This window comes from Nerophis ophidion, linkage group LG06 (assembly GCF_033978795.1).
Source record: "Nerophis ophidion isolate RoL-2023_Sa linkage group LG06, RoL_Noph_v1.0, whole genome shotgun sequence".
Taxonomy (NCBI): domain Eukaryota; kingdom Metazoa; phylum Chordata; class Actinopteri; order Syngnathiformes; family Syngnathidae; genus Nerophis; species Nerophis ophidion.
Genome location: NC_084616.1, coordinates 10764082 through 10777263, shown reverse-complemented (window position 1 = coordinate 10777263; position 13182 = coordinate 10764082). Strand labels below are relative to the sequence as shown.

Here is a 13182-nt window from a genome sequence, read left to right as displayed (position 1 = left end):
GTCTTTTGAATTTATTTTAAACTTTTTGTTCTGGAAAATCTAGAAGAAATAATGATTTGTCTTTGTTAGAAATATAGCTTGGTCCAATTTGTTATTTGTTCTAACAAAGTGCAGATTGGATTTTAACCTATTTAAAACATGTCATTAAAATTGTAAAATAATCTTAATCAGGAAAAATTAGTAATGATGTTCCATAAATTGTTTTTTTAATTCTTTCAAAATGATTCGAATTAGCTAGTTTTTCGGTTGAATTTTGAATTTTAAAGAGTCGAAATTGAAGATAAACTATGTTTCAAAATTTAATTTTCATTTTTTTCGTGTTTTCTCCTTTTTTAAACCGTTCAATTAAGCGTTTTTTTCATCATTTATTCTCTACAAAAAAACCTTCCGTAAAAGGAAAAAAAATGTATGACGGAATGACAGACAGAAATACAATTTATTTAAGTGTGTATCAAACTGGTAGCCCGTCGCATTAATCAGTACCCAAGAAGTAGCTCTTGGTTTCAAAAATGTTGGTGACCCCTGATCTACAAGAATGACAAGAATCACTCCAAGCAGAGGTCGCCAATACTTCGGGGCCCGAGCACCCACGTCGGATTGATTGAGACTTTCAATCGTTTAAATAATTTTTGAAAAGTCAATCAGGTTGTTGTTAATTTTCTGGGGAGTCTGACCTGTTTTTACATAATAAAAATGTCCCAAATAATATAGTCTATAATTAAAACTTTCTAAGAATTCCCGTTAATGAGCTAATTAATGCTAATGCTAATCAGTAGCATTTATAATGGCAAATCCCATGTAAATTAGCATCGAGCTAGTGGACTTCAGAACCAAAATTCGGTACCTATTGCTTTAAAGGCCTACTGAAAGCCACTACTAGCGACCACGCAGTCTGATAGTTTATATATCAATGATGAAATATTAACATAACAACACATGCCAATACGGCCTTTTTAGTTTACTAAATTGCAATTTTAAATTTCGCGCGAAGTATCCTGTTGAAAACGTTGCGGTATGATGACGCGTGCGCGTGACGTCACGGATTGTAGCGGACATTTTGTTCCAGCCCGATCCCAGCTATAAGTGGTCTGCTTTACTCGCATAATTACACAGTATTCTGGACATCTGCGTTGCTGAATCTTTTGCAATTTGTTCAGTTAATAATGGAGACGTCAAAGAAGAAAGATGTAGGTGGGAAGCGGTGTATTGCGGCTGCCTTTAGCAACACAAACACAGCCGGTGTTTCCTTGTTTACATTCCCGAAGGTGAAGCTTTACTATGGAACAGAGCAGTCAAGCGAACATGGTTCCCTACCACATGTCAACCGGCAGGTTTCGGTGAGAAAATTGTGGTAATAAGTCGGCTCTTACCGTAGACATGAGCGGAGCTTGCGTCGTTCCTCGTGCACCTGTCAAAGAGGCAGCTGCGGACTGTCTTGCCTCCTCCGACCGGCCGCCCCCGAACGTGGGATGCTTCCACTGTGGAGGAGGGGGAAAAAAAGGTCAGCCCGGCCTGACCGGCTGACTTTGTAGCGCGGCATAGCTCGGTTGGTAGAGCGGCTGTGCCAGCAATTTGAGGGTTGCAGGTTCGATTCCCGCTTCCGCCATCTCAGTCACTGCTGTTGTGTCCTTGGGCAAGACACTTTACTTACCTGCTCTCAGTGCAACTCACACTGGTTTAAATGTAACTTAGATATTGGGTTTCACTATGTAAAGCGCTTTGAGTCACTAGAGAAAAGCGCTATGTAAATATAATTCACTTCACTTCGCTTCGTCAAGAAACGTGGCTTCCCTCAGAGACACTGGCGGTCACCACACCCCTCTAACTTTCAGGTACGTCTATGTAATCTCACTAAAACACTAGTAACACAATAAGCAGATAAGGGATTTTCCAGAATTATCCTAGTAAATGTGTCTAATAACATCTGAATCGCTCTCACTGCCCTGTCTTTTTTTTCTAGTCCTTCACTCTCACTATCCTCATCCTCGCTCAAATTAATGGGGAAATCGTCGCTTTATCGGTCCGAATCGCCCTCGCTGCTGGTAGCCATGATTGTAAACAATGTTCAGATGTGAGGAGCTCCACAACCCATGACATCACGCGCACATAATCTGCTACTTCCGGTACAGGCAAGGCTTTTTTATTAGCAACCAAAAGTTGCGAACTTTATCGTGGATGTTCTCCACTAAATCTTTTCAGCAAAAATATGGCAATATCGCGAAATGATCATAGAACGGACCTGCTATCCCCGTTTAAATAAGATAATCTCATTTCAGTAGGCTTTTGGGCTGCTCGCCGGCTCCTCATCACCACTTCAAGATGGCGGCCCAATTTCTCGCGTCACAGCAGCCAATGCTACGTCTACTTGTAAGATGTCTATATATATATATATTTTTTTTTACCTTACTCTTACTTTTTCTAACTCTTTCTTACAGTAACAAACTCGCTTTATTTTGCCATTCATTCCTCCCCCTCCCACATCGTTATTGTTTGACGTTTAGAATGATTAAGTCGACAAGTAAACGATACAAAACAAAGAGCGTCTGGAGTTGTGTTTGTTGTTGCCAAAGCAAGCAGAGCAGGATAACTTAGAGGAGCGTCAAGCTAAGGCTTCATTAGGAAATGACACTCAGTTTAACTTTTTTTTTTCTAGACGACAGAGCCTGGGACAAGCAGTAAAAAAAAATGGACGTTGTGGATGGCGTCTGGTTACCAATCATGTTGGGATGCTGCCCTCTAGTGGTCAGCCAGAATAAAGAGGAGTTACCATCTATGTCCGCCTTATTTAAAACATACAAGGCAACATGTCGACGCAACTACAAAACACGAAGAAAACAAGTTAAACAGTCTTGAAAGTGAACTTGTGTATTGTCTGGCGCGCTTTACCTTTACTAGAGTGTCCGTTTGAATGCCAAAGCTATCAGTAGACGACGGTTTTTGATCAATTGTTGTGTTTCTTCGATCTTTTTCCGGTTTACATTTTCGCGCCCATCGCTGACCAATTAAAGACGAGAGTAATAATCACGTGGGTTTCAGTGAGACATTTACGTACACTTGTTTTTTTTGTATCTCTCTAACGTCTGAACAGGAACCGAAACACGTTAAGTTTACCCCAAAATTGCAGCTCACGAACCATCCAGCCATCCATTTCCTACCGCTTATTCCCTTTTGGGGACGCGGGGGGCGCTGGTGCCATGAATTGATTAACGTGGACCCCGATTTAAACAAGTTGAAAAACTTATTCGGGTGTTACCATTTAGTGGTCAATTGTACGGAATATGTACTGAACTGTGCAATCTACTAATAAAAGTATCAATCAATCAATCAATCAATCAAAAACCTATCTCAGCTACAATCGGGTGGAAGGTGCTGTACACCCTGGACAACACGCCACCTCATCCCAGGGCCAACACAGATAGACAGACCACATTCACACTCACATTCATAAACCATAACTTGAAATACATATACAATTTAAAGCGTATAAAATGAAACAATTTGCCGTTTAATATAGAAATACTACAGCTACAATCGGGTGGAAGGCGGTGTACACCCTGGACAAGTCGCCACCTCTGTAGCTGAGATAGGCGCCAGCGCCCCCCTCCACCCCAAAAGGGAATAAGCGGTAGAAAATGAATGGATGGATGGATAGAAATACTACATTTAAATTTTCTTCAGTTTGCTGGTTCCTGGTTCATTAGGCCCGCTGAGATTCAGGTCATTCTAGCACAGGGGTGTCCAAAGTGCGGCCCGCGGGTAATTTTTAACGGCCCTAAGCACATTCTAAAAAAAACGATTAAAAAGAAAAAAACAGAAAAAGTGGTTTAAAAGAGCAAACGGGTGAAATGTGACAAGAAAATGTTGCAATGTTTACTCTAACAACACAAAGCTGCCATGCAGGCTGTTGTTTACTAAATAATAATAATAAATCAAAATCATTATGGATTATTGACCTATTCTAGGCACCAACAACGTCACATTAAATATTCCACTTTGAGATAGTTTTGGGGGAAAATATTGCATATTTTGTGTTTGCCATATAAAAAACAAAGTTGTTTTTTTTCCATAAAGAAGTGCCTAAAAAAAAAGCATAAACACCAATTATATATATATATATATATATATATATATATATATATATATCTTCACACCTATTGTGTGTGTGACAATCATTGGTACTTTAACTTTAACTTGATATACACACACACACGCACACACACACACACATACATATATATATATATGTATGTGTGTGTTGTGTGTGTGTGTGTGTGTGCATATATATATGTGCGTGTGTATATATGTATATATATATATGTGTATGTGCATATATATATATGTGTGTGTGTATATATGTGCATATATATGTGTGTGTGTGTGTGCTATCCTCGTTTGAAGAAGAACATCTCATTTCAGTAGGCCTTGAAGTTCCCATCAAAGTTGTAGAAATGTTCTCTCATCTATAAACTAGCAGCGCCCTCTAGTGGTGGTTAATTTGGATATCAAAGGTGACCTTTAATTTGATATATATATATATATATATATATATATATATATATATATATATATATATATATATACACACTCACACACACACACATATATATATATATATATATATATATGTATGTGTGTGTATATATATATATATATATATATATATATATATACACACATATATACACACACATATATATATGCATATATATACACACACACATAATATATGCACGTATATACACACACACACATATATGCATATATATACACACACATAATATATGCACGTATATACACACACACACACACATATATATATATATATATATATATGCACATACACGCACACACACACACACACACACACACACATATAAATATATATATAATTGATGGATGGATCTGAAGACGATTGTGTTTAAAGTAAACAGTAAAAAAACATATATATTTATTTTTAATGAGTAGGACCCTTTTGGATCCCCAATAATTTTAGTAGGATTTTCTTTGTGTGTGTTATTGCTAAAAATAATAATAAAAATTTAAAATCACTGTTGTTATGTGTTGACATTTTTAAGGCTCCAAATATTATATAACCTCAAATATTCCACTTTAAAATTCTATTGGGGGAAACTATTGCATATTTTGTTTTGTTTTTCTCCCATAACAAAACATAAAAAGGGGATACAACTTAAATCTTTGAAAACGTTATATTGAAAGATAGACCTAATGTTGATCTAGAGCAGGGGTCACCAACGTGGTGCCCGTAAGGACCAGATGAGTCACCCGCTGGCCTGTTCTAAAAATAGCTCAAATAGCAGCACTTACCAGTGAGCTGCCTCTATTTTTTAAATTGTATTTATGTACTAACAACTCAAATTGAATTTGAAGATCCAAGAAAATATTTTAAAGACTTGGTCTTCACTTGTTTAAATAGATTCATAAATTTTTTTCTTTGCTTCTTATAACTTTCAGAAAGACAATTTTAGAGAAAAAAATACAACCTTAAGACTGAGTTTAGGATTTTTAAACACATATACCTTTTTACCTTTTAAATTCCTTCCTCTTCTTTCCTGACAATTTAAATCAACTTTCAAATATTTTTTATCTTTATTGTAAAGAATAATAAATACATTTTAATTTGATTCTTCATTTTAGCTTCTGTTTTTTCGACAAAGAATATTTGTGAAATATTTCTTCAAACTTACTATGATGAAAATAAAATAAAAAATATTCTGGTAAATCTAGAAAAACTGTAGAATCAAAGTTCAATCTTATTTCCAAGTCTTTTGAATTTATTTTAAAATTTTTGTTTTGGAAAATCGAGAAGAAATAATGATTTGTCTTTGTTAGAAATATAGCTTGGTCCAATTTGTTATATATTCTAACAAAGTGCAGATTGGATTTTAACCTATTTAAAACATGTCATTAAAATTGTAAAATAATCTTCAATCAATCAATCAATGTTTACTTATATAGCCCTAAATCACTAGTGTCTCAAAGGGCTGCACAAACCACCACGACATCCTCGGTAGGCCCACATAAGGGCAAGGAAAACTCACACCCAGTGGGACATCGGTGACAATAATGATCCAGTGGGACGTCTGTGACAATAATGATTATGAGAACCTTAGAGAGGAGGAAAGCAATGGATGTCGAGCGGGTCTAACATGATACTGTGAAAGTTCAATCCACAATGGATCCAACACAGTCGCGAGAGTCCAGTCCAAAGCGGTTCCAACTCAGCAGCGAGAGTCCCGTTCACAGCGGAGCCAGCAGGAAACCATCCCAAGCGGAGGCGGATCAGCAGCGCAGAGATGTCGAGGCGGATCAGCAGCGCAGAGATGTCCCCAGCCGATACACAGGCAAGCAGTACATGGCCACCGGATCGGACCGGACCCCCTCCACAGGGGAGAGTGGGACATAGAAGAAAAAGAAAAGAAACAGCAGATCAACTGGTCTAAAAAGGGAGTCTATTTAAAGGCTACAGTATACAAATGAGTTTTAAGGTGAGACTTAAATGCTTCTACTGAGGTGGCATCTCGAACTGTTACCGGGAGGGCATTATAGAGTACTGGAGCCCGAACGGAAAACGCTCTATAGCCCGCAGACTTTTTTTGGGCTTTGGGAATCACTAACAAGCCGGAATCCTTTGAACGCAGATTTCTTGCCGGGACATATGGTACAATACAATCTTAATCAGGAAAAATTGGTAATGATGTTCCATAAATTGTTTTTTTAATTCTTTCAAAAAGATTCGAATTAGCTAGTTTTTCGGTTGAATTTTGAATTTTAAAGAGTCGAAATTGAAGAAAAACTGTTTCAAAATTTAATTTTCATTTTTTCCGTGTTTTCTCCTCTTTTAAACCGTTCAATTAAGTGTTGTTTTTTTATCATTTATTCTCTCCAAATAACTTTCTGTAAAAGGGGAAAAAATGTACGACAGAATGACAGACAGAAATACCCATTTATATATATATAGATTTATTTATGTCTCACCTTAAAACTCATTTGTATACTCTAGCCTTTAAATAGACTCCCTTTTTAGACCAGTTGATCTGCCGTTTCTTTTCTTTTTCTCCTATGTCCCACTCTCCCCTGTGGAGGGGGTCCGGTCCGATCCGGTGGCCATGTACTGCTTGCCTGTGTATCGGCTGGGGACATCTCTGAGCTGCTGATCCGCCTCCGCTTGGGATGGTTTCCTGCTGGCTCCGCTGTGAACGGGACTCTCGTTTCACAGTATCATGTTAGAACCGCTCGACATCCATTGCTTTCGTCCTCTCCACTCATAGTCCTCATTGTCACCGACGTCCCACTGGGTGTGAGTTTTCCTTGCCCTTATGTGGGCCTACCGAGGATGTGGTAGTGGTTTGTGCAGCCCTTTGAGACACTAGTAATTTAGGGCTATATAAGTAAACATTGATTGATTGATTGATTAAAGGTAAATTTAGCCAATTGGCTATTTATTGCAATTTATTTAAGTATGTATCAAACTGGTAGCCCTTGGCATTAATCAGTACCCAAGAAGTAGCTCTTGCTTTCAAAAAGGTTGGTGACCCCTGCTCTAGAGATTTAAACCTTGAATAATAATACAAAATAATGACACATTTTAAATATTATTTTGACCAATTTTCATACATATATTGTATTGGTTTTTGAAATTAAAAAAATATATCAAAATGGCCCCTGCTTGCTTTGATTCTTCAGTGTGCGGCACTCGGTGGAAAAAGTTTGGACACCCCTGTTCTAGCACAAGATGACAACGAAAATATAAACGCGTTACCTTGATTTCATCCTCTTGTAGCTATTCAATCTCCACAATTCAGCACCTCGACAGCTCAAGAAAGTCCATGAAACAAAAGACTTGCTCACCTTTCGACTAATTAGCGCCGCCCACCAGCCGACCTGCAGCTGATGCGTTCACGAACATGCTGACCGTGGGAAATTTGCCTTACCTACTCACCCACTACACATTTAGGAAACATTGACATTTATAATCGGTCAAAATGCCTCACACGTTGATTTCTGGTGTCGGTTGAATTCATAATCTACATCTCAAATTGTGAAATCCTTAAAGTTGCACTCCTGGTGTCTTTTTAGTGTTAACACAAAAATATTAATTACACTAAACTGACATTATATTTGTCATTTCATCAAATCCTAATTGAATTCTTCTTGTTTGGATTCTTAAGTACAAATTAAAGGTCACCTTTGATATCCAAATTAACCACCACCATAGGGCGCTGCTAGTTTATAGCTGAGGGAACATTTCTAGAACTTTGATGAAAACTTCAAGGCCTACTGAAATGAGATGTTCTTATTTAAACGGGGATAGCAGGTCCATTCTATGTGTCATACTTGATCATTTCGCGATATTGCCATATTTTTGCCGAAAGGATTTAGTAGAGAACATCGACGATAAAGTTCGCAACTTTTGGTTGTTAATAAGAAAAGCCTTGCCTGTACCGGAAGTAGCAGACGATGTGCACGTGACGTCACGGGTTGTGGAGCTCCTCACATCTGAACATTGTTTACAATCATGGCCACCAGCAGCTGGAGCGATTCGGACCGAGAAAGCGACAATTTCTACATTAATTTCAGCAAGGATGAAAGATTTGTGGATGAGGATATTGAGAGTGAAGGACTAGAAAAAAAAACATCAGATCAATTCAGATGTTATTAGACTCATTTACTAGGATAATTCTGGAAAATCCCTTATCCGCCAATTGTGTTACTAGTGTTTTAGTGAGATTATATAGTACCTGAAAGTCTGAGGGGTGTGGCCACGGGTGTGGTGACCGCAGTGTCTCCGGTGGGAGGAGGTAATAGTCCGCAGCTGCTGCAGGAGGACGCCATCTCCGCTCATAACTACGGTAAGAGCCAACTTATAACCACAATTTTCTCACCGAAAACTGCCGGTTGACATGTGGTCAGGATCCATGTTCGCTTGACCGCTCTGTTCCATAGTAAAGCTTCACCTTCGGGAATTTGAAACAAGGAGCTAAAGGCTAAAATGCTTCCTTTGACTTCTCCATTATTAATTGAACAAATTGCAAACGTGTCAGCAACACAGATGTCCAGAATACTGTGTAATTATGCCATTAAAGCAGACTTATAGCTTGGATCGGGCTGGAAAATAATGTCCGCTACAACCCGAGATGTCAAACATAAGTCATACGAGTAATCATACCGCGACGTTTTCAACAGGACACTTCGCGGGAAATTTAAAATTGCAATTTAGTAAACTAAAGCGGCCGTATTGGCATGTGTTGCAATGTTAATGTTTCATCATTGATATATAAACTATCAGACTTGTTCAGTATTCTGGTTGCAGCAAATTCGTTGACTCAAGTGTTACATTTATCCAAACTGTACATTTAAATTGTAAACTAAAAGCTGTAAAATATTGAAAGTCAAATAAAAGCTGATGCAGAGTTTCAATAAATGAGTGATGACAAAAAGCTTCACATGCCAGGTTTTATTCAAACGTAATGAACAATTCAAACATTGAACTGACCATTATTGGAATGCTTTTGAAAACAACTTCACCGTTTCTTCTTTAATATTCTTCTCCTTCCTCCTCGCCTTCGCCGTCGATGGAGTCGACGCCCACCTCCTCGTAATCCTTCTCCAGGGCGGCCATGTCTTCCCTGGCCTCGGAGAACTCGCCCTCCTCCATGCCCTCGCCCACGTACCAGTGGACGAAGGCTCGCTTGGCGTACATCAGGTCAAACTTGTGGTCCAGTCGGGCCCAGGCCTCGGCGATGGCGGTGGTGTTGCTCAGCATGCACACGGCCCTCTGGACCTTGGCCAGGTCCCCGCCGGGGACTACGGTGGGCGGCTGGTAGTTGATGCCCACCTTGAAGCCGGTGGGACACCAGTCCACAAACTGGATGGTGCGCTTGGTTTTGATGGTGGCGATGGCGGCGTTGACGTCTTTGGGCACCACGTCTCCACGGTACAGCAGGCAGCACGCCATGTACTTGCCGTGGCGGGGGTCGCATTTCACCATCTGGTTGGCGGGCTCGAAGCAGGCGTTGGTGATCTCCGACACCGACAGCTGCTCGTGGTACGCCTTTTCGGCGGAGATGACGGGGGCGTAGGTGGCCAGAGGGAAGTGGATACGAGGGTAGGGCACCAAGTTGGTCTGGAACTCCGTCAGATCCACGTTGAGGGCGCCGTCGAAGCGAAGGGAGGCGGTGATGGACGACACGATCTGGCCGATCAGCCTGTTCAGGTTGGTGTAGGACGGACGCTCGATGTCCAGGTTCCTACGGCAGATGTCATAAATGGCCTCGTTGTCCACCATGAAGGCGCAGTCCGAGTGCTCCAGGGTGGTGTGGGTGGTCAGGATGGAGTTGTAAGGCTCCACCACGGCGGTGGACACCTGGGGGGCCGGGTAGATGGAGAACTCCAATTTGGACTTCTTGCCGTAGTCCACCGACAGACGCTCCATCAGCAGGGAGGTAAAGCCGGAGCCGGTGCCGCCGCCGAAGCTGTGGAACACCAGGAAGCCCTGCAGGCCGGTGCACTGGTCGGCCTTAGGACACAAAGACCAGACCAAGGACAAGCATCAAGACCACAAACAGTAAAGCATTTAAGAGAAATCTTAATGTCTTTGCTAATGTTCTGAACTCCTGTTTATATGCCAGTCAGCGGAATAATGATGCATTGGATTTAGTTCCATTTTGACACACTTGCCATCATGATGAAAACATTGCATCAACAGCGACTCTGACGGAAACATACCAGTCCTGCACTTTCATTAGCTTGATACCTAAAACAGTTTTATTCCTAATGTGTCGATCCCCCTTCCTGCCTCAGTTTACTAAACTGCGGTAGTGTTAAAGTACTTATGTAGAAGTTATCACACAACTCTTATTTAAAGGCTGTTGCTATAGTTATTATCAATTGTGCTGAAGTTGTACTTTTCTATCTGTGCAAAGGCACATTTTGTAATCTTGCTTCGCGAGTTGTCTCGTATCAGCAGTTTGCTTCCAGACCCTGCCTGCTGACAGCAGGCGACGGACATCGAGCACCTCAACGCAGACAAAACCGAGAAAGGGCGAAATCACGAGTGTCAGCACATTTCCATTCTGAGTAATCACGTATTGTGTCTAATTGGGGCTGCTTGCATTACCCCTCCCTTCAGAAGCAGCCTCAGTGATGTTAACTAGGGACCTCCCGAATAAATGGGGCTGTACCTTAGAGCAGTGGTTCTCAACCTTTTTTCAGTGATGTACCCCCTGTGAACATTTTTTTAATACAAGTACCCCCTAATCAGAGCAATAAGAGATAAAGAAGTAAAATACAGCACTATGTAATCAGTTTGATTTATTAAATTGTATAACAGTGCAAAATATTGCTCATTTGTAGTGGTCTTTCTTAAACTATTTGGAAAAAAATATAAAAAAAATAACTAAAAACTTGTTGAAAAATAAACAAGTGATTAAATTATGAATAAAGATTTCTACACATAGCAACTTAAAGTGCCCTCTTTGGGGATTGTGATAGAGATCCATCTGGATTCATCAACTTCGTTCTAAACATTTCTTCACAAAAAAATAAATCTTTAACATCAATATTTATGGAACATGTCCACAAAAAAACTAGTTGTCAACACTGAATATTGCATTGTTGTATTTTTTTTACACAGTTTATGAACTTACATTCATATTTTGTTGAATTATTATTAAATACATATATTTATAATGATTTTTGTATTGTTGCTATTTCTAGAATATTTAAAAAAAATCTCACGTACCCCTTGTCATACCTTCAACTACCCCCAGGGGTACGCGTACCTCCATTTGAGAACCACTGTCTTAGAGCATTGGGTGAAACTGCAACTGAGTGTACAGCCCAATACGTTCTCCTCATGAGCGAAATTCAACTCTGTCTCTGCGTGATCAATTGCTACTTGTCTTGTTTAATAGATAGTTTGGTGTTTGAACCTTACAGGTAGACTCCAGCATCCCTTTGATCTTTGTTAGGATATAGAAAATGAATGCACGGAATCATTTTGTTAAGTGTGAGAATGATATATTTTACGTGTTATCTTTTAATCCATAGTCATGTTTAAAGCAGCTAGTATTTTCTGATGTAGTGTCTTCATGTGACCTCCTCGCTTTTACCTTATGCCCGCTAGTACACTCTTTGTTCTGTCTTAAGGGGTCCTGTTTGTCGGCTCAAAGAGCTGTTTTGGCCAGTTCCTTATCTGTTTTGAAGAAGCAGCCGCGCTTCTTTCTGCGCAAGAGGCGCTGTTTTCGCTCTACATAAGCGTACTATTTTTGTTTGGATTCAGACCTCTTCTTACTGATGCTATTGTCGCATTGTAAGGGGTCTCCTGAAGCTTCAGTAAAACTTGGTATTGTACCATTTTGTCCCTGTCTTTTTACTCAACATAATTGCATCCAAAGGAACTTGGGATTGACCCTTGTGTATTTTTCCCTGAGAAGAAGACTGGTCGCGCACAAGAGAAGCTACACACCAGTTTGCGGATCCTGTCCAGCACCAGGTCGATGATCTCCTTGCCGATGGTGTAGTGTCCACGGGCGTAGTTGTTGGCGGCGTCCTCCTTGCCGGTGATCAGCTGCTCGGGGTGGAACAGCTGGCGGTAGGTCCCGGTGCGCACCTCATCTGAGGAGACGCCGTTCCAGTTAGCAACATTAACCCCTCACACATTTATTCCTCTTTACCAAACATTTCTCAAAAGCTGATGTAATATTGCATTGGTGTTTATCACTGATAATTGGTTCCCGTCCTAACATCCACAAATGAGAAAATGTTTTATTTTCATAGCTAAAACGTTAAAAAAAAGGTAGTTACCAGAAGGTAAAAGTTGTAAAACAATTGTATCTCTCACTACGGTAGCCGTAATGGGCCGACAATCCATGAAGCGATGCGGCTTCAAAATAATACTAAAACATTTTGACAGATTTTTGAGTGCCGTATGTAATGTTCTTTATTCTCAATGGAACATTTAAAGTTTTGGTGTTGTTTACTGGCGTCATATTGCAGTCTACAGGTATCTCTTATGTGTAACTGCCATCTACTGGTGACAGTTATGATACCATGTACCAAATAAAATTAGTGCGAGGTCTGTAAGCAGAACTAGAATTATTCCGTATATTAGGCGCACCAGGTTATAAGGTACACTGTGTGGTTTTGAGAAAATTAAAGGAT

General features: G+C 40.0%; 1 protein-coding gene across 2 annotated transcripts in view; it reads right to left on the bottom strand.

The window, feature by feature from the left end:
* Nucleotides 1-9460: 9460 nt before the first annotated feature.
* Nucleotides 9461-13182, bottom strand: part of LOC133554187 (tubulin alpha-1A chain) — an 11726-nt gene continuing 8004 nt past the window's right edge. For both annotated transcript variants that reach the window (XM_061902637.1, XM_061902636.1), the window contains exons 3-4: nucleotides 12488-12636; nucleotides 9461-10537 (exon numbers count right to left, since the gene is read on the bottom strand). In XM_061902637.1, coding sequence (XP_061758621.1) covers nucleotides 9557-10537; nucleotides 12488-12636 — 1130 coding nt within the window. In that variant the 3' untranslated portion in view covers nucleotides 9461-9556. The remainder of the gene's footprint in view (nucleotides 10538-12487; nucleotides 12637-13182) is intronic.